Source organism: Pyxicephalus adspersus, chromosome 3, assembly GCF_032062135.1.
Source record: "Pyxicephalus adspersus chromosome 3, UCB_Pads_2.0, whole genome shotgun sequence".
Classification (NCBI taxonomy): domain Eukaryota; kingdom Metazoa; phylum Chordata; class Amphibia; order Anura; family Pyxicephalidae; genus Pyxicephalus; species Pyxicephalus adspersus.
In genome coordinates, this window is record NC_092860.1 from 31,892,565 (window position 1) to 31,915,688 (window position 23,124).

Consider the following 23,124-nt stretch of genomic DNA (forward strand, 5'->3'; position numbering starts at 1 on the left):
TGCTTTGTGATTTTATGATACACAGCTCCATTCTTTTTCTGATGCTGGACAAAAAGTACATTTCTGTAATTACATCAGATGAGAATTACTTTGTTTGTGCAGAAGATAGGGCTTTACTATATTTTTCTCTACAGAGTTCTAGTAAGGGATTAAGTCGAACTTAAATCACACTTGTGCGTGGATTTACCAGTCGCCATTTGCATTCTCTGTAGTTATTAAAAATAACTTCAAATTTTTACTCCGAAGCAGTTGCAATAAACAGAAAAACTAGAATTGATACTTTCAAACTGTACACAACTATCAGGAAAGATTCTTACCTATGCTACACTGCAGATCATATGGCCTATAAGCTAAGGTTTGATGCAGACAAGTCTCGTGGCTAGTTCATTTCTTAGTTGTCAAATCAACAGGTTTTTTATGAATTTAAGGATACTGTACTGTTTATGATTCCCTGGCCAGCTTTGTTGGACAGGTTGACTTTACAGTTCATAGTGCAGTATATCAATTTTTCAAAAACATGTAGTGCTAATGGTCAAAAGGAGAACGTTAGGGCAGAGCGCTAGCTACATACCCCTAATGCTCTGAAACTTGTCATATGTATATCAATACTACTAACATATCCGATAGTAAAAAGCCCAGGTTGTGTGATGATACTCCCGTATAATCTACAGCCTGGGTTCAAAAGGCATATGTTAAAAGGATGCTAACTTAGTGGCTCTGGACAAAGAAAGGAGCTAGAAAATATTGGATCATAGAGATGGTAAGTAAAGCTTGACTATGTTTTAATAGGTGAAGGAGCTACCTTAACCTTTTCTTTAAATACGTGAAACATGTTGAGGTTAGTATAGCCAGTCAAGAGACTGTTTCCTGTTGACAATATGTATATGTTGTGTTTATACCCTTTTGTTTGAAGTAAAAATTTGGTTTGTTAGTATTTTTTTAAGTACAAAAAAAAAAAAAAAAAAGGATGCAGAACTGCCTTCTTAATTGTAGATCCCATAAGCGATCAATGAATGGGAGCGCAGAGCCTCCCGGGAGCCTTCTTTGGCTGCTCTTTTTACGCATGCCCTACTATCTTGAGCATGTGCAGAACGAGCTCTTTCATTAATAAGTTTTAAATTAATAAGAAAAGTTTTTTCCCTAATCTACAGCACCCGATCTCGCACCTGCTCAGTGCGAGAACGGGTGACATTGGAAAAAGCATATGGAAAAACTGAGAAGATGGTGGCGCCGAGAGTGAGAGGGAGAGTGGGCGGGTTGTATTCAGAGAAACATGGTCCACAGGTCTGCCCAATGGGGTCCTCCTCCTGAAGCGCGTGGGGGGAAGGCGGGGTTTGAGGGGCCAGAGCCGCAGACCACCAAAGACTTCTTTGTAAAAAAAAGAAGTGAGGGCACGGTGTGCCTGCCCCAGTACACCCATGCTGGTGTCATTGGTAACTGCCCTGAGAGGCTCAAATTAGTCACTGCTCAAGGAACCCCTAACAACCTCTGGAAGAACCCTACGATTCCATAGAACCCTGGTTGGGAAACACTTGTTCAGCACTATCATGAGAGGTATGCAGCATGACATCCCTTTAAATCGCAAGTACCAAGCAGAACTTGTCCACCTTTCAACATTGTCTTCATGTATTCCTACAAAAAATCACTCAAGGATGAGTAACACCAAAGGCTAGAATCAATCTGAGGAAGGTTTATCATAACTATAGTGGGTAGGTGCATAATAAATCTCTGGCTTAACTTTTCCACTTTTAGAAACCAATGTTGGGCTTACTCTTCAAGGTTGGTTTGAAAACACCAGAATTTCTTTTAGTAAAACAGTTTGTAGAATTTTATTTGCAATTAATAAAATAGCCAAAACCCTAGAAAACCTGATTAAACTGTAAACACACAGTTTCATGTGTGGCAGGAATTGTTACATTTAGCACAGAAGAGCGCTTCTTCTGAAGTACCTGTAACTGGACATCCTTCAATAACTCTTCTGTCTGTGAATAATTCTAATTGACTGAAGCATCTGTTCAGACAGGAATACCCTTAAAGTCTGACCTTTTAGGGTACTTGAGAAGGTAAAGGAAATCGGCAGTGGTGGAAATGGAGAAGAGGAAGTAAAATCAATACTAGAAATTTTTGCTAGTAAATTGTAAATACTGCTGCTGTTGAGTAGAAAGTGAAAACACAAATGACTTAATTTACAACTACATAGATGTGTTATTAAATATCTTATCAGGTTTAGCAATTTAATGCACTTAGACACACAGCATTTTTCTTCTGTACTCTCAGGGCGACAAGGTTTTGCCATTAACACATTGCCATGTTGACCATCCACGACAAAGGTTTTTTTCACATGGCTGTGACAAAAAACAATCAAGCCAGTCTTGTCACATTTTGTCACGTTAAAATGCATAATGATCCACTAATGTAAATGATGGCATACATTAACACGCCATAAATCATTGTTCAAATTGTTGAATAACAAATTTCAAGGTAAGATAAATTCATTGACATACAAAATGTGTTTTTTTTTAATTTGACAATAAAATAATTGGGAGTGCCCAGGTATTGTGCATGAAAAAAAAGACGGATAACTAAATGTATTTTGTTACTACTTACTGACTGCTTTATGTTACATTAAAGTAGAACTCCAAACAAAAAAAATAAAAAATAGATCACTGAAAGATACAATTATCAATGTCTTTGCTTAAAACCTGCCTTCAATTCAAAGCTTTTCCCAACAAGTCTTTCTTTAAAAGCCTAGATGTCCCCAAGCTTCTGAGTTATCATCATTTAACTCACTTTCTATAAACTGAAGTCATCCTGTAGGTGCCCCCAGCATATGGCTGGACCAGGGAGTATAAGGACCCTAGGGATGAGCTCTCTGTTATTTAGTTTTCCCCTCCAACCAGCGTAACCCTTGTTAGCACATAAAGTCTTGGTCCAGCTGTCTATGGACACCTTGCTTTCATCATCAGGCTGAAGTTAACAGAGACATCTTTCCAACACCTTCTCAACCAGTGAAAGGCATAGCCAACAATAGGTACCTGTTCAGAAATGACTTGGGACCCTCTCACAAAATTTGGGGGCCCCCTGTAGGCCCCTTGTGGCTGAGGACAGTATGGGGCTCTCATGGAGAAGCACAATTTGCACCTCTGTTCACCTCCACACTTAATTCTCTATTTAATGTACAGAACTGTGTAATATGTTGGCCCTTTATAAATACTTTTTATTATTATTGATGATATTAATAATAACACCACCAACCATCAAGATAAGGAACAATCTGGACAGGATAGCTTAGAAAACTCAAATGCTATAATTAAATTTTACAACCTCACAAAAAATGAAGTCTTTCAACACCAAAGAATACAATATAAAACTGACCACTACATAAAATACAAAAAAACATATTTTGCCAGGGAGCTTTTATCCATTCAATAAAGTGAGAAAAGTTTTGTTCAGTGTCTCGTAAGCATCTTGTTACAGTGTAAATCAAAATGTGTACAAAAATGTTCTGCAATGTCCAGGTACAGAAGGGGGGCAAGAGCTCTGACTCCATGCAGGTTTTTTCCTATAGCAGAGATTTCAAAGAAGGCTCTAAGACTGATGGTTTCAATGCAGGTTACTCAGGTCAGCCAGCATTACTTAATAGATAAATAAACCCAAGAACTCAAATGTAATAAAATGCAGCTTGCCAGTCCTTAGATCTGTTGGCATAAGTACATATGTTTTGTACATAACTCATTTTTTAGGCGAAGAATTTTTTTCCTACTACAGAAAATACCCACTGATCTTGCCATAGATGCCCTTGTCACTTTATGTAAGTTGAAAGAAAAGGAAAAACTTTTATTTTCACTGTAAATTATGAATATAGCCCTTGTGATCATGGGCATGTATATATATATATATATATATATAAGAAAAAGAGAGAGAGAGAGAGGAGGCGTGCTCCCTAGACACAGTCGAAGAGTGAGCATAGCCATCCAGGGGAAGGAAATGTGTTACTGGCAACACTAGGTTTAGTTTTCTGGGATTATAAAACCCCTGCTTGTTGCAGAACACTACACATACACTTCACTGTGGCTTTTATATTGTCTCAGTATACATTAAGGTCATACAACAAGTACTCTAGTAAAATCTAGAGTATATTCATTATTAACAGTATTTATATAGCACCGACATATTACACAGCCCCTCAAAGGAGCTCACACTCTAATGTCCCTATCATATTCATATTTCATTAGTCTAAGGTCAATTTTGGGGGAAGCCAATTAACCTAACTGCATGTTTTTGGAATGTGGGAGGAAATCTGAGTACCTGGAGGAAACCCACGCAAACGGGGAGAACCTAGAAACTCCATTCAGATTCGAACCTGAGGCCTAGTGCTGCAAAGGCCAGAGTGCTAACCACTGAACCACCGTGCTACCCGTCATACCAAAAAGTCAATAAATTAATTTTTGCTTTCCAATGCCAAATAAGGGGTTTTATACTTTCAGGAATTAGCAGGTAAAGTTTATTTCACAAAGCAAACCAAATGTGTCTGCATTTAAATAATGGTCCCTGTTTAGCCAGCATTAGGTAGATAGGCTTATATTTCCTTTTGCATAAATAACCTTGATATGCCTAATTAAATGTTTTTATTTGTTCTGTACCTATGATTATAACTTGATTGCATGTCACAATGGGCCTTGTTTGTTCTTTTCAATAACACATTCCTTATCTAAAACGTATACTTAAGACACATATGGTCTCAAACCTATAGAAAACGTAGAAAATATAATATAGCCACTCATGCTTAGCCTGCCTATATAGTAGATACAGCCTTCTATGATAAGCTTTATGGCATTGGACACTTTTCATATATCGTAAGTTACATTATGTAATAAAACAATAAGTGTTTTCCGAACAACCAAAAGAAACATTTTTAGAAAAATGAATCAAAGGTCTATTGTGCTTTATATAGAAGAGATGATAAGGCTTTCATTGAAAGATAAATATGGGTGCATGATTTATGGTTTGAATATGGAGATTTTTTACGTGACATAAAAAATGCTACAACCCAAAGTGTTTGGTTTGCTTCTATTATGTACTGGGCCATATCACCTAGCAGTCCACAGATGTAGGTTTTAATGTGGCACCTTTTCACACAACATTCCAATAAGGATACGATCGGCTACATAGGAACATTTAGCTACGCAGGCTCATATAGGCTTATGTACCTACATACTGATCTACTCAAACATTCTGGCAGTAAGCATCACAAAATTAGCCTGGCTTGGCCACTTCTTTTAGGTTGATAACAAGGTTGTACTGTACTGTGATGACATAAATATTGATGAAAAAATTATATTACAGCATTTGCTGGGCTATATCCCCATATTCTTTGCAAATAAAGAAGACCTGTGCCATTATTATCATTATTTATTTCAATGATTACAGTCACTTTGTTTGTCTTCAGATTTTGTTCTTTCATGTTTCAACACATTGACTAGCATTCAAAGCTGGCTATTCCCTAATGAGGACCCTTGATTAGGTCTTCTTAGACTGTTAGAGATAGAATGAAGCAGACCTATCATGGCAGAAAAGGGGGAAGATGGGCTGCCATTGCTGACCTCTAAAAATGTAAAAAGTACCTAGCTGTAGTGCCAAAAAGGAAATCAGGAATTCTGCCTTTACATGGACTTTTTAATCAGACTGATTGTTCTAGGTCACAGACTTACTGACATCCAGTAGCCAAAGATGGGCAGGCAACTACTATGTAGAAGAAAATCCTTCAGCCCCTGCATATCATTCATTACAGGTTACCTTGGATTATTATTATTATTATTAAACAGGATTTATATAGCGCCAACATATTACGCAGCGCTGTACATTAAATAGGATGTAAATAGATGTTAAAATCCAAGCTATTTGTTTTGAAGTGTATAGTATCAACACTAGACTAGATATACAGAGAAAATAAAATGTATATATATAACGCGAGGTACAAAATCACACTTAAAGTATGGGGTACTGGGAAAGAAACAGGACAACACAGACAAGAAATTTGTTAAATAACAAATAACTTGTAACTTCTAACATTTAAAAACACATGAAAAGACATATAGAAATATACTCAAATGAGCAAAAAAAAAAAAAAACTACCAAGCGTATTTATTAAAAAAGAGAGAAATCAGTTAAATAATTTATATATATAGTTGTTTAAAGTTTTCAGGTGTGATGGAAACAGATTAGTTGCTATAGATTCTTCTGGTACGGCCTTTTAAATAGGTCTATATAAGGAAGTAGTGAAATGCGTAGAGTATAAAGCCAAAGAAATATTACATGGAAACTGTGAAAAACAATTTTAAATATAAAAAATGAACTTATATGTAATGTGCTACACTGTTAGATTTTTTCTTCAAACGTCATTTGTTAAAATAGTGTTTTACCTTCCTAAAAATCGAATACTATAATGAAAAAATGTGGTTTTTCTTGAAGCAAGTTGAGTTCCTAAAAATGTTTTTCTGTAGCTCACATTCTTAGCAGTAGTAGCTTCTGGCTCTTTTTTCTTTTCTGCTACAAGCTTCATTGTCAAATGACAAATGTAATGTCTTATTTACTTGCAACAATACAGCATGTATCATTGTTTATATGTGATAATACATGATGCCTGTGTCTAGGTTTAAATATAGTAAAATATATAAAAGAAATAAATATATATATTTATATATATATATATATCAGCAGGCTCTTAAACAAATATTCACTTTAGTTCATCAATTATATGAAAATGATAGCAGTCCCTTATATTGTAAATGTGTTTTCTGTATCTAATCTGTATCTATGCAAATATGATCATCCAACAAAATTGAAACAAGTTAAAACTTTGAAAATTAAGTTATGCACTGTCATTTTTAAAACATTGCTTCCATTTTCAACAAGCAATGTCAATTTTTGGACATATATAATGTATTTCTGATCAGACCACAGCTGGTGCAAAATATAAAATATATGGCCTATCTAAAAACTACTAAAACATATTCATATGCAATATTGTTTTAATATGGTGACTTTTGGCAATTCCACTGATTGTATCATATTTTATGACATTCGATGTGTACAAATGATAAACAGGAACAATAAACAAAAGCCACGCAATATACATAATAGGTAATAATGGGGTACAGCATGGGGACCATGACAAATGGCCATCATTAAGCATATAGACAGCTAACAGAGGAGTAACATGATTGTACATAGGTCCAGACGGTGCCTTCTCATGCCAGTCTGGAAGTCTTCATTTAAAGCAGTGATTGTAAATGAAGTTGTCACACAGTCATGGTCTGATCACCATGGTTTATGTCTATGTCATTGTCTGTCCATCATGTTGTTCTAGGGACAACTCAGTGTAACTATTCCTTTGTCTGTTATTTACACAACTGTTTTATTTTACTTAATTTGCCCAAGATGCCGTTATAACACCTGTGGTGTCTCTCAATATGGACTGAATGTTAGGGGTCACGGGTTGAAAGGGTAGCATATGGGCCACAAAAGGGTGCTAGTTAACATAGCCCATTATAATGGTGTACTGGTTAAGCTCATTCCTATTCATCAGATGATTAGTTCAATCAATATTTATTCCTGTGTGCTTCCTTTGTCTTTAGCTACAAAGCAGACATCCTTCAGTTTGAGAGTACAAGCCTTGTCTAGGGTGCATTCACTGCTTTATTTGAAAGAAACAAATTGATTTATTTGGCAGTGAAACACACTTTCATTTGATGCTCATCAGCAGCGTTTGAAATGTCCAGCCATTAAAAGGAACAAGGGCATCAGCTATGGTAGAATTGGACTTTAAAATATTAGTAATTGTCATTAGCGATTACAGCACTTAAAAATTAAGTTCACAAAAGGTTGTTGACAATTTTTATATTTAAAGCCGTCAGGTTGTTGATGTCTAAAAGCTTAAGCTGAAGTTTTTTATATTTTGTTACATTTTTTTTTTTTGCATTTTTTGTAAGATCCAAAAGAAACAAAGTTTAATTAAAAATGCCTACTTTTAGCTTCATATGAACATGTCTTTTTGGCTGCTGTGAAAACAATGTAGAAGGAGACTGTTATAAATGACTAATGTGTTGATCTATTAATTATGCAAGTTGCATATAAAATTTATATACACTTAGTTATCTCTTCCTGAGAGATGACACAAGCAACCCAGGCCGAGTACAGGAAGAATGCATTATTGAGCTAACATGGGAAACTAAAAATGTCAAATTATGTTTTTTTTTCTTTTTTACAACTTAAACAGAGCATAGGCCAAAGACTAGACACTGCGTCAACAGTGAGAGGGTTAACCCATCTTTCATGGATTTGAAATTGGGTTGGTTTGTCTAAATCCAATAGGCTGATGAAATTAGATATAACCTATTGACACCTAATAATCCCGTTGCAGGGGTGTCTTTTATATATTTTATTTTTTTTATCTCAAAGAGTGATTGTTTTTTTTTTTTTCTTTTTTTTTTTTTTCTTTTTACTACTTACTAGTGTAAAATGATATTTAATATACTTACAACAATTATATAACAGAGAAGTAAATCTACCTAATTACTATTCACACACACATAAATATATATATATATATATATATATATATATATATATATATATATATAATCCGCTGTAGTTTAAATTTTTAACATAAAAAACAATAAAATAATTTCAATACTTAAAATGTGTATGTAAAATATGTGCTGCTGGGCTCCAGAACTAAAAACTTGGTAATAAATGACAAGAGAACAGTGTATCTGTGTTATCTTTGCCATTTGGTGAGCCCACATCATTCAACAAATATCTAACCCAATAACTTATTTATTTGTATTTACATCGCTTTTTCATGTGCAGATCTAATCACCATCCTAGCAATTAGCATTCTCAACATTAAGTTACAACTTGTAGGAGTTACTGTTTATAATACACCAATAACATAGCAATTGTTTCTAATAATAAAAAATATAAGCTAATATATTCTTTTCCATACAATAAAAAAAACATAAAATACATTTTGTATAATCAGGTGGTTGGTTGCAACAAAGCTTTACAATATATTCCAAAATACTAAGCTAAGCTAAACAACCCACAAAATGTTTTATATCTTTACGTCTTGCATTGCATTTGAACATATTCTGCTGGTTGTATTGAATATAGTTTTTGCCCTGTTAAATGTCATCATCCCCATTATTACAGAACATCCGCTTGGTTTAACTAAAACTGTCAGACAGACTGCTACATTGAATATACCACAACAATGTTCACTGAAGCGGGTTTATGCTGAAGCTATTTTAAAAATCACACTAATCAGCGTCTGTGTTATTTAAAATGATACTTTTATGTCTTACACTATATTATATACTTTATCATTGCCAAAGCCAGTGTACACATGTCTATTTGACAAATTGGCATGAAATGTAATTATTAATCAGCATTGGTTGTATAACTTGAAGAGCTAACAGTATGACACATACCAAGTCTTTGAAGTAAGATGTTCGTGAAATATATAAAAGAAAGCACACCAAGGTTATCTAGTACTTTCAAATGTAGTACACGTATATTATGGCTATGTTATCATTAACAACATTGTCACCAAAAATACGGTTTGAGATTTTTGTTTTGCTTGATATGAGGGTTTTCTTTCTTTGTAAGTTAATGATGTTGACAGTGAAGCTATATGTACTCTGATGTTGACACTGTTGAAGCTATATGTACTCTACTCTGTTGTGTATCTGTTCTCACTAATATTAAAAATGTAAAAAAAATACATAATAGGAGTCAATAAAGTAGCTCCTTCAGTTTTTCACTATGGATCAAAATAAATACAGCTTGTCTAACAAAAAGAGAAAGAATCCTAATGGTATGCCACTCATCACACTGTGCCATCAATCACATCCCAATTTGTCAGCATCATGTCTGTGTGTATGCTATACTTGGCCAATAATGCAGCTGCTGTACTAGTATCAGAGTGAATTTAGTGATCAGGTATACAGGGAGAAAATTAGGTTAGACGTGCAGGCCCTCTACAGATTCTTGATATATCAATCTTAAACAAACTTACGCTGATTTTTCCTTATACCATCATATACCAAGTCCATTTACAGACAACTAGAAACATCTGTAAACCAAAAAAGTTCACATGGGTATAATAACCAGAACATGCGTTGTCTCCTAATGTACTAAATAATATAGAGAGAATCTTAATGGATATTTGCAGATGCATTTCATTATAAGTTTTTTAGAGATTAAGATAATACATATTCTTAACCAAGGATCAGACCTGGCTGATAAATGTAGTTATATGGGTTTTGTTTTTTGCTGTTTTGTTTGCATAAGTTAATATTATTAAGAAAACTATCCACCGACTTCAATCTCCTAGGGATCATTCCAGTAGCAATGATATAACCTTGGCAGGCAACATTAAAACTTAAATTGAAATTGATAATGATTTTTACTATGTATTTGTGTTGTCTGTATAATTATGATGTATTTACCAATGACCAATGGACTGAGATACATGAGTAATGGCCATTTAACGTTCAACGTAACCTCAAAAAAAAAACTTAAGACCAAGTGCCCCGAGAAGTGTAAATGAGTTACATTATCTCCCCATGTCTACCTATTACCGTGCCACACATCTCTCTCACCATTCCCATTCAAGGCAGTTCAGACATGATCACTTTGCTTTGATGCCAAAGAAACTGTCATGATTGATGTTGGGAAAAATGCAATATAAGGAACAATAACAAGCAGTATCACATTTTGCCTTCTTCAGTATGTGTAACTCCACTGGCTATGAAAAAAATCCTTGATGTTGGCCCTAGATCAAAATGTGGATGAATGCAAGTTCAAAGCTTTTGATACAATTCACTTGATTGCACACAGCAAAGAGACAGATTTGTGTGAGGATGGAGAGGTGCATCAAAAAAGAGCAATTGTTAGAAACAGTTTAAAATTTGGTTAAACCTTCATCTAAACTAAAAAGGTAAACATTTATGGTATGTATAAATGTACACATAAATGACCTATACCTGATATATATATGAAATATATGATGTCTGTGTCTATGATGTATTTTGCATATGTATGTGTATGTGGGTATAATTGTATATATATATATATATATATATATATATATATATAAATAGTGTATATATACACAGACACACTAACATATAAATATATATATATCCCATATATTCAGATAAACAAGCCTGTCTAATGCTTTTCTGCACTTATTAAAGAATACCCTGAAAGCTGCCTGAGCTTCCTCTTCCTCGAAAGAACTTTCATCTTCCACAGCGATTTGACAACCACTTTATTTGCAATGCTATTGATCAAGAACAAAACTTATATTCAACTGGTAACACATGCTGCAACACCACAATTAAAGTGTATGATGACCACTGGAAAGTAACTTCCCATTTGTTCTGTTATTTCTTCGCACATCATTTTTTTCCTTAGCCAAGCAACAAAAATACAATTATCACTAAATCCAAATATCCTTTTTATTACTATAATTGCTTCAAAATCCCTTCAAACTAAGCATCCTCTCACTAATTTGTATGCATTATTCTAAAGATAAGTGCAACATCAGCATCTTTAGCTGCTACTGTGATCACGCTGGTAGGGAATAAATAAGTGAAGGATCTGGATATTTAATTTGGAGTTAGCAACTTTTCCCCCTCTCTCTAATGTAAAGTCACCTGTTAATGCTGATGTGTAGCAGATGGAAATCTAAAATTTTCACTAATGAAAAAAATCAGCACCCCCACAACTTACGTGAAACAATATTTAAAGAAATAAAAATAAACTTTATGCTTGTTCACAAAAACTTTCCAAAGCCTGCATAATGAACTGTAATATCAACTACGTCTAAACTTTGTGTTCTATGTGTTTAGGTACCTGATAACATATTATGATAATTCATATTCACTAAAAAATGTGTATACATATATTAGGAAACGGGCAGATTTGTAAAAAAAAATACATTTTTAATATATTCTCAACATTCTAGCTGGTCCTCAAGAGCTTCTCAAGTTTGACATGTGAAACTAGTTGAAATGTCAAATGTATTTTAAAACACTGGCGGTTCCTGACTTGGAATCTTCATTTCTTATTACTTTACTTAAGTTGTTATTGAGCCGCACAAAGGTACTTTCATGTTTTACTGTGATTCTATCAAAGAATCTAACTGATCCCTTATTTTAATGACACATACAAGTCACAGGCTAAACTCATCACATGCACGTCTCTGATTAAAATGAAAAGAACAAGCATAAGATATTTATCAGAGATCAGCTGTATATATTTATATGTAAATATAACTCCTTTACTGTAAAGACAGCTTCCGCTAATATCTAGTTTTTAATAAATGTGTAGAGACTGTAAGCTACTTATAAAGTACAAGAATTGCCAAAAGTGAAACAATGAATGGTAGCTGTGCATTGCCAATATGGAGTGCGGATTGAGGCAAAAGTAAGTGCACAACATCGCTCCCCCTTCACCACATTCTGTACAGAACACCTTGGTACAAGTGTGAGTGCACATCATCTGCAACCACCCTCCAGAACCTGCACTCACATACACCTTGTAGTACATTGTCAGCACACTCAGAGCCTGCACTAATATATACATTGTAGGACATCCTAAAACATCCAAGATCCTAAAAGATCCTGCACTCACATATACATTGGAGTACATCCATATCCCCTCAAAAGCCTGCACCCTTGTATATCAAAAGTATATATATATATATATATATATATAAAGTATATATATATAAAGTATATATATATATATATATATATATATATATATATATATATATACAAAAGTCTGATATCTTGTATATCCTCACACCCCCAAAGCCTGCACCCATATATACCTTGTGGTACCTCTAGAGCCTGCACACACATACACCTTGTGGTACCTGTATAGCCTGCACCCATATATACCTTGTGGTACCTCTAGAGCCTGCACACATATACACCTTGTGGTACCTGTATAGCCTGCACACATATACACCTTGTGGTACCTCTGCAGCCTACACACACACACATACACGTTGTGTTACCTGTATAACCTGCACACACATACACCTTGTGATACCTCTGGAGCCTGCACATATACACCTTGTGGTACCTCTGGAGCCTGCACACACACATACACCTAGTGATACCTGTATAGCCTGCACACACATACACCTTGTGGTACCTCTGGAGCCTGCACACACACATACACCTTGTGGTACCTGTATAGCCTGCACACATACACCTTGTGGTACCTGTATAACCTGCACACACATACACCTTGTGGTACCTCTGGAGCCTGCACACATATACGACTTGTGTTACCTGTATAACCTGCACACACACATACACCTTGTGTTACTTGTATAGCCTGCACACACATACACCCCATACAACCCTGGCAGTGCCCACACTCACATTGCACCCCCTGCCCTGTAGACATGTCTCCTGTTGGAGAGCTGATGGTGCCCTGGAAGTGCTGACACTCTAGAAAGTATCAGCGGGAAGTTGTGTGTCACCTGGACAGGTAAGGCGTCCAGGTGTGCAGCCCATGAGGGCACCTTCCAGTCACAGTGCCCGGGCAGGCAGACCCCCTCCATTGCTCGCCCCCTTACCTCGCATGGTGGCAGTGACAGAACTTGTGTGTCAGCGGAATCATGAAGCCCCCAGTCCGGGCAGTTAGCAGACAAATCCCTTCCCGGAGAGATGTAGTGCAGCCACCATCCCTTCCCTCAGTATGGAGCGCAGCTCTGCACAGCTTTCCTTCCCCGGCTCTTCTGTCACACCGCTCCAGATTTCTTTCTGATCACTTGCACGGATGAGGAGGGGGGCTGGGTTATGCAATGGGAAGCAAGTCAGCTCCACAGCCAGCAGCCCAGAGCCAGGAGGGAGGAGGGAGAAGAATGGCAGTCTGTGCAAGGGCAGAGCATGTGGGCTTTCACATGACATCTGTGTCAGGCTATCTTCACATTTCCTAGTTACAGCTTTTGTCAGTACATGTCATAAAACAACCTAAGAAAGAGTTAAAAGCAAAGAAGTTAAACAATCAGAATGTCTTTCATCTCTTTCTTACATATTTGTTGTTAGAGAATAGCTCAGAGCTGTGGGAGGGGCCAGGACCACCCAGCAAATATCATTTCCATAATCAGCTGGCAGCGGTCACGTCCCCACAACTTTTTAGTGTTCACACTTTCTTTTTTCTAAATATTTTTCAGCAATATCACCATTCAGAACCGCTTGGAATGAACGCTAGTAGTAAGTTTCAGCGGGTTCATCCATGTGGTGATTTGTGACAGGCACGGTAACCCACCATAGACAATAATATAAAACAACAAAAAACACCGGTATGGGTAGGGTACGTAGTTCTCATGGTTTAGTGTGACCAGTAAAGGAAGGTAGGTGCAGGGGCAGGCCATCCTAGTAATAAAAGCAGCCAGGTGCAGGTGTATACCGGCCTTGTTAGAAATCCAGACAGGTGCACCAGCCTAGAAGTTAGATCGAGGGTCAGCAAACTTTTTGGACTACTAGGCCATTTCAGGATGTCAAGAAGGCGCACTAGGCCAGAAGAAACAAGGTGTCCAAGGAAAGGATTTTTCCAACCGTGACTGCAAGCGAGCAGCCCTCAGTCTTCCGCTCATCCGCGGTGTGGTTTCTGTACGTGTGTGGGTGCTTGGCATCGGAATACCCCTTGAGATTCGACCGCTTGAAAGTGCCGTTGGTGTGGTTGCACACTAAACACAGGGCTTTGTTGCCTCGTTGGATGAAGAATAATTTGTCAGTCCATTTGGGGTTGAAGACACGACGGTCGAGGCCAACCTTCCGTAGACTGGTAGCTGCGCGTTGCTTCTGCTCTTTAGGCATAGTAGTTGGGGTTACTGTGCGGGAACTCGATGATATCGTGGGAACTCACAATAATGCAACAATTCAATTAGGCTGAATCTAACAATAAATAACTAGGGGGGCGTTAGGGCTGACTGGAATACTGGCTAGGCCGTATCCAGCCTAAAGGCCGGAGTTTGCCTACCTCTGAGTTACAAAGACAGCCAGGTGCAGGGGTAGGCCAACCCAGTCACAAGTGCAGCCAGGCCTATTTTGAAAAGCAGCCAGGTGCAGATTTAGGGCAGCCTAGTTAGAAAGGCAACTAGGTACAGGAGCATGCCAGCCCCGTCAGAAATGCAGCTAGGTGCAGTGGTAAATTATCCTAGTTGGAATAGAAACCAGGCGCAGATATAGGCCGGCCTAGTAGTTAGAAAGCCAGCCAGGTGCAGTAACAGTCCAGTCTAATAGTTAGAAAGGCAGCCTGGTACAGGAGTAAACATTCAAATTAGAAATGCAGGCAGGTACAGGCCATCTTAGTCAGAAAAGCAATAGGTCAGCCTAGTTAGGACCTAGCTGCAGCCAGGTGCAGATGTGGACCATTCTAGTCAGAAAGACAGGTGCAAGAGTAGGCAAGCCAAATATTTAGAAAGGCAACCAGGTGCAAAGCCAGCGTAGTAGTAAGAATGGTACCCAGGTGCAGGGGTAGGGCAGCCTAGTTGGAAAGGCAGCCAAGTGCAGAGGTAGAGCCGGCAAGTAGTTGGACAGGCAGCCAAGTTCAGGCCAGCTTAGTCAGAAATACAGCCAGGTCCAGGGGTAAGGCAGTTTAGTTAGTAATGTAGCCAGGTGCAGGGGTAGTGTTTATTATGAATATTATCTGCATAAATATGCATATTATGCATGGGTAGAGTGTCCTGGTTATAAAAGCAACCAGGTACAGAGGTAGGTTTCCAGTGGTCCTTTTTGAGATAGGAAAAGGGCACACATCCTTACTGTCCCATTTCCTATCCTAGACCTATTGTGGACCTACAGTAACATCATTTTAAAACAGTTTAAAGATTCTATATCCCTGCAACTGGCTGATTTTTTAACATCTTGGATGGTCTGCTCCTGCACCTGGCTGCATTTCTGACTAGACTACTGTGCAGTAACGCTGCCCCACTTATCAAAATTACTATACCGCTCAAAACCACTCTGGAAAAACTGAAAATGTGAAGAAGAAAGTTGTATGGCCACGGAGAGCTCATTATGGAAATGATATCTGCTGGCTAATCCTAGCCACGCCCACCACACCAGCTCTGCAGAATCACCCTGAGCTATTCTCTAACACCAAATATGCAACAGAGAAATGAAAGACATCCCGATCATTCAACTTCATTGCTTTTAACTCTTTCTTAGATTGTTGCTCCGCATTGTTTTGTCTGCCATCTACAATTCTGTCATAAGCTGTAACTCTCTCACACAATTATTTCACACAACAGTAATGTTATCAGTACCCTACAGAGGGAACAGTCTACAGCAGAAAAAATGTTACAGCTGCCTTGGCTCACTAGGTGTGTAGATATATAACAAAAAAGAAAAAAACATTTTTTTACAATAGGTAAACTGTCTTCTGAGGTTTCCTAATTTATGGTCTAATATAGTCAAGCTGGCCAAGTTTTTTTGTAAATATTTTGATATTCTTTAAGTAAAACAAACATTTTTTGTACATAGTGGTCTATGGCTTTTACTATTATTACTATTTGTATTACTATATTATTTTTGTAAATGTTAGACAAGCTGTCCAAGGGCTATATACAATATTCAAATACAGGTAGTCTCCAGGTTACATACGAGATAGGGACTGTAGGTTTGTTCTTAGGGAATGTCAAATTCCCCGTTTTATAAATAGAGCCATAAAGTTGGTATTTTTCTTTTTAATAGGAAAAATCATTTTTGTACACAGTGGACAAGCTGTCTGAAGCTTTTTTGTCATTTTTTACAATAAATTTTGAGTGGAAACATAATGTTCTAAACATTGGGCAAGTTGCTTGAATTTATTGTTTTGTTTTTTTTTAATTTTTAAAAAATACAAAAATTGAAATACGATGAACAAACTGTTTGGCTGTTTTTCCCGCTGTTGAATGATGTTGAATGCCTGGTTTCCCGCTATGTTGAATGCCTGGTTTAATACTATGTTGAATTTCTGGTCTTCCGCTATGTTGAATGCCTGGTTTCCCTCTATGTTGGATGTCTGGTCTCCCCCGCTATGTTGAATGCCTGGTTGTCCTCTATGTTGGATGCCTGGTTGTCCTCTATGTTGGATGCCTGGTTGCCCGCTATGTTGGATGCCTGGTTGCCCACTATGTTGGATGTTTGGTCTGCCGCTATGTTGAATGCCTGGTTTCCCTCTATGTTGGATGTCTGGTCTCCCCCGCTATGTTTAATGCCTGGTTGCCCACTATGTTGGATGTCTGGTCTGCCGCTATGTTGAATGCCTGGTTGCCCTCTATGTTGAATGCCTGGTTGTCCTCTATGTTGAATGCCTGGTTTTCCAATTATTTTGAATGCCTGGTTTCATACTATGTTGAATGTCTGGTTTCCTGCCATGTTGAATGTCTGGTTTCCCGCTATGTTGAATGCCTGGTTTTCCAATTATATTGAATGCCTGGTTTCAAACTATGTTGAATGCCTGGTCTCCCGCCACATTGAATGCCTAATTTCCCGCTATGTTGAATGCCTTGTCTGCTTTTATGTTGAATGCCGTGTTGCCCGCCATGTTGGATGCCTGGTCTCCCACTTTGTTGAATGCCTGGTTTTACTGCTGTGTTGAATGCCTGGTCTCCCGCTATGGTAAATGCCTGGTTTCCCATTATGTAGTATGTGCGCTCTGCTGCTACAATGGACCCCTGGTCTTCCATCATGCTCTATGTTTTTTTTCCGCTGGTCTCTATATCACTACTGAGTTCAGCAGTTATTAAGGCTGGTGGAAGAAACCACAGAGCACAGTGAGAGACACCAGCATTTACCATTCCCAGGAGTGTTGAATAAAAATTTTTTCACAGATGCTTTCTTCTAAGTTAGTGGTACAGGAATGCCTTGTACATGTCTGTCTTTCTTTAACTAACCACAAAAATAACATGTTTCTTTTTTTTTTTTTTTGGACACCAGGACTCCAGACCCCTCAGATATTCTCAGAAACATGCATACGCTCACATATGAGATAGCTTGCATTTAGAAAAATGACAGCCCAATGATGGTGATACATGCTTTTCTAGTGAAGCTAAAGTTTTTGGATGACAATCATGACTATGTGCACTTCACATAAAAATAATTTTTACATAAACCTTTATAAGTTCCGAACAGGTATGCCAAGCTTTATAACACGATCCAAGCACACTGCATCAAATTACATGCTTTAGTGCTGTGGGGTGTTTGTAGATGTTTATAAATGTTAGGTGTTGTGAAGGAAAGTTTTCAAAGGTGTGTGCATGTGCTTCTAAAAGCAGTAATGTTCTTACTTTAGAATCTTCTAGATGATGTCTGAATAGAGAGAGTAGATTTACATTTATTTATTTTTTCCTTTGTAAGCAATTCACAATGCAATATGAAACAATTGGTATAAGAAAAAGATTTAACATTTGCATGTTTTACATTTTTTTGCTGCATGCACTACTCACCATAGGATGCCAAGAAACCTGGCACATCTGACTTCTCCTTCAGCTGCTTGGACTGAATGACCCCCTGCAGGCCTGGACAATCAAGATGGCCAAAGATTGGGACACACGGAAGAGAAGAAGAAGAAAGTGATGATTTGTACAAGGGAACAGGGACAGGTGAGTGAATAGAAAGGTTAGAATATTTTATTGCGGAAGGGACATCACCTGTGCCTTCTGCAGTAAATTACCTGCCTGGTTGCAATTTTTTAATTTTTAGGTTTAGTTCTGCTTTAACAGTGCTGGAGTAATTTTTCTAGGGTGGCATATGTTAGTTGTCTCAAATGCTGCTGCTCTGACCAATCATTGGTGGCTCAGGCACCCCGCTCGTTGACTAGAACATGAAATACTGTATCTGCTGACTTTCTTCATATTCAAAAAAATACTTTCTCAAGTACAATGTCCAGAATAAAATTCATATGCTTTTATTCTTTAAGTTCTGTTTATGTTTTTATTTTACTTACTTAATAGAGAGGTGTAACCTGTTATTAGGCTTAGGTCACTCATGAATTCTTAGATATTGATGGCTTATATATTTTGTTATAGTAATGTGTGTGTGTCAAGAAGACCATGACCTGATGCAAGATAAGTGGTAGAGTAACTACACATTAATATAAAACACAAATATAAGTAGGAAGTATATTGGCTGTTTTGTTGGAAGACATAGAGCATTCAGAAATGTCACCTGCAATAGTGTATACCAAAGTTTTCAATAAAATCTATTGTATTTGTCATCTGTTTATTTATTCAGGTGAAAGATGAACAAAAGTAAAGACTCTTATTATTGTGTGTTAATGCATTAGAAACCTTGTTTTGTAAGAAGTTTGTAATAGCAGTGTTGACCAGCCCTGGCACTTAGGAAATGTGCCTCCTCGTCAGCATTTACATTCTTTCTCTCTTCTTGCCTAAAAGTATTACTATTTTATCATGTCTTGCTATTTAATACTTTACATTTTCTAGGGCAACATATCCCCTATGTAGGCACAGGATGATGTATTGTGGGATTACTTAGGGGAATCCAATCTCTACTACATGGAATTGTAGAAATATTTGGGCAGCTGGATAATACAACTGCTGGACAGCTCCTCCAATTTAAAAGCAAACATGAACTCTGCAGAGTGACTTTTGCAATCCTTGCTGAATACAGTATGAAGACTTTTATTGGTACACCCTGGGATATGAGCTGCAGAAGTCAAACCTGTCCACTATAATAGCCAATTGATATAAGATAAACAGATCACGAGAATCCATACTATTCAGAAGGTTTAGGGTAATGGTTAGGGGCACATGGATTCCTTACATTAACTTTTTTAGGTATTTTAGACGTACAGTAAGCAAAAGGAACAGACATGGAATTTATTGTGCCAATCTAAAAGGAAAGCAGTGAGTTTTTCATGTTTTTCACATTAACACATCTTGCAGCCTATTTTTTTCAACATCTTGGAATTGAAGGGGGAAGGTTTTCCAGACTTTAGCTGTATTTTTCTTTGCAGCTGTGAAAATATGGAAAACAAGGATGCAAGCTTGTTTAGGGTCACCCCTAGCAGTTTGAAGAAGAACTTCCCAAGGATTTTTAGGAAGGCTAATAAATATTACAAGCAATTAAATGATACTCTGGTTCATAACCATTGTGTCCTGGGGCAAGTCCACCAAACATGCAGCAAAGTAGCAGAAGCCCCAAAAACAAAGTGGGGAATAAGATGGAACATGTTTGGATATTCCTACTGGCGTCAGATACCATAGGAAGAGCACTTTTTTTCAAATGAAATTATGTTAATAGAGCTGTGTGCTGCCGAACAGATATTCTCTCAGTCCTCCAAGGGCAATGACACAACTCTAGACATAAGGCGATAAAAACGGGTAGGTGAGAGGGTTTAAGAGAGCATATAGAAAGGAAATCAGCTGTGGTGCCAAGAGTTAGCCAAAAGGATTTGCCTCCAATCAAAGACTCTCACCTACCAGAGTGTCAGAGGTAAGGAAACAAACTAGTAAAGGACTGTACTCCAAAAAGTGTAAGTAACTAATAAATGTCCCTATACCATAGCTTAGCCACCTTGAGTAGAAAAAGAGGGATTCCAAGCTGGCTGGAACTAAAGGGCAACCAACTAGAGGAGCCAAAGGGAGGTGGGGGGACATTAAATTATTGGAATCTCAAATACTGAAGTGAATGCCAGAGAAGAGGAGATAAAATTTTAGAGTCCACAGTCAGGAGGTAATTGCAGTGGGGTGACAATTGAGTACATCTAAAAGAATCAACATGACAATGTAGAATTTTGCAGGCAGTTTAGGGAGAAGGGCTATTTGGGTCGCAAAATAGTATGTTTGAAGTCAGGGGACCCCCAGACCACCTTCCAGTTTCTTGGGAAATAAAGTACGTTGGTTAACTTGCATTTAAGTGGACCCTAAAGTAAACTTGAAGATTTTATTCTGTGTGATTCAAAGAATATGGGCTGGATCAAAAATTGGGAGAAACCTAAAAAGTTAAAAAAACTTTGTCAAATAATTAATTTTTTTTACATTAATTCTGCCTAACCAGGAATTTTTTATGCCAAGAAAAAAGTAAAGCATCTAAGACATGGGGTGTCAAACTCTGGCCCCCAACATCCTTTTTTTTGGCCCCAAAGGAATCCTAAATATAAACTGCAGATGGCCCGCCGCTGCATTGAAATAGTGCTGCAACTACAATTCCCGGCATCACTCGCGTTTATTGACCAGCAAGCTCTCTACCTATGCGTGGCCCCGCATTGGACTGTTTTATAGATGCAAATAATGCTGGGAATTTTAGTAGCGGTAGTAGAGAGAGTTTCAGTGATGAGCCACTCAAAAGATTTAGCTCGCATTGGCCGGGTCTGACATTTCCAGCACTCCCCCTCAGCTGTACTTTTCCTTGCTACTCCAAGGCATGGACTTGAATGGTTGGATTTTCATAGAAGAATATTTTTATTATTATTGTTAGCCATGGAAATTTAACATACAAGGCTACAAATAGAGAAAGTGGCATAGGATTTTTCCTAAATAAAATTAAAAAAAAAATTTATGCCTCTTTCTCTATTATAAGCTTGTTCCAGATTGAATGTGAAGCAAAACCGTGTTGTTTCCATATGAAAAGGGTTTATATCTAATGAGAAAGAAAAATGTCCTCAATTTTTTCAATAAATTTCAAGGTTGGCCCACGACTTTGTCTAAGTTTTTATTTTGGCCCTCTGTGTATTTAAGTTTGACACCCCTGATCTAGAGACTTAGGAAGGAAAGGATAGTTAGCTTGATAAAGCATATCATAAGATGCTAACAAATGAATATGGAGGTAAGGCAAATGTGATATGAACTAAAAGAGTAGAAAAAGCGAGACATCACAAAGCTTTAGATTTGGATTCAGAGACACATGGATTTCTTACATAAATCCATAGTGATATAAACTTCAATATTACAATTCTGAGATTTTAATTAATTACATTAACTTGGAGATAAGATGAAAAAACTCCGACCTTGGAATGTTCATAATATATACTAGTTAAAATCCAGCATTTATTGATTACATGTAAACAAAAAAACAAATTACTCATTCTTTTGTTCAATTTCACAATAAGCACTGTTTCCATAGTTTGCAGACTTCATGCTCCTTTTCTTTTTGTGTTTTTTTCCTTGTGGCGGTTATCAAAATCTTTTAAACCCAGGTCAGTCCACCTCCAGAGCACATTGTACGTAATCAAGTGTTACAAATCAGAACAGTTTTCAAAATAATGCAAACAGAAATAAATACTGTATGTCCTCCAGATGTGCCTCTCAGACATTGCTTTTGTCAGTGACACAGTCATAGAACGCATGGAACATTCCATTACCAGAATGACTTGGTACACACTGAAAAGTTCTGTATTTATGTAGGTAATGTATACCAACACAGTTTAATTCACATTTATTGAATAACACAAGTTGCCTAGCGGTGGTCGGATAATTCTGACCAGAGGTGATTTTTCATTGAGATTGGAGCTGTTCCAACATAGGATTGTAACTCATAATTAAATATATATATATATATATATATGTATATATATATATATATATTGTTGACATCCAGTTCAGTCAACAATGGTATTGCCTATGCCTATAGGTATGCCATCTAGCTGCACACTGGCTAACCAGGCAGTCCCTTCCACAACACAATAAAGTGCAAGAATATCGTAATGCATTTTTATGTAAATTATTAGTAATATTCTGGCTTTACACCCCCTACACTATATAAAACTGCAACACGATATCAGCAGACCAAAAGGTAACAACCAAGAAGTTAATATTTGGGGTTAACATAAATTTATAATGTTTGTTCCAATGTTCTCCTGAAGTATTGCCTCTTTGGTATATGAACAGTAATCAAACGAAACTGTGTTGCATAGTAGAAAAAAAAGACTTTTAAAAGACTAAATCTATAACATAAAATAAAAGAGAGCATAAACTAATTAGATAAGTAAAGGTGTTAATTATTATGTGTGAACCAACTAATTGCTGTGCTGGTAATTCTGACTGAATCCACTATTTAATACAATAACGCACATTAGTTTATTCACTTC

The 23,124-nt window shown here is 37.1% G+C and overlaps 1 protein-coding gene across 1 annotated transcript in view; it reads right to left on the bottom strand.

The window, feature by feature from the left end:
* Positions 1 to 13,812, bottom strand: part of RORB (RAR related orphan receptor B) — a 147,750-nt gene extending 133,938 nt beyond the window's left edge. The window contains exon 1 of the mRNA XM_072404143.1: positions 13,664 to 13,812. Within this exon, the coding sequence (XP_072260244.1) occupies positions 13,664 to 13,670 (7 nt within the window). The 5' untranslated portion in view covers positions 13,671 to 13,812. The remainder of the gene's footprint in view (positions 1 to 13,663) is intronic.
* Between the last annotated feature and the right edge of the window lie 9,312 nt (positions 13,813 to 23,124).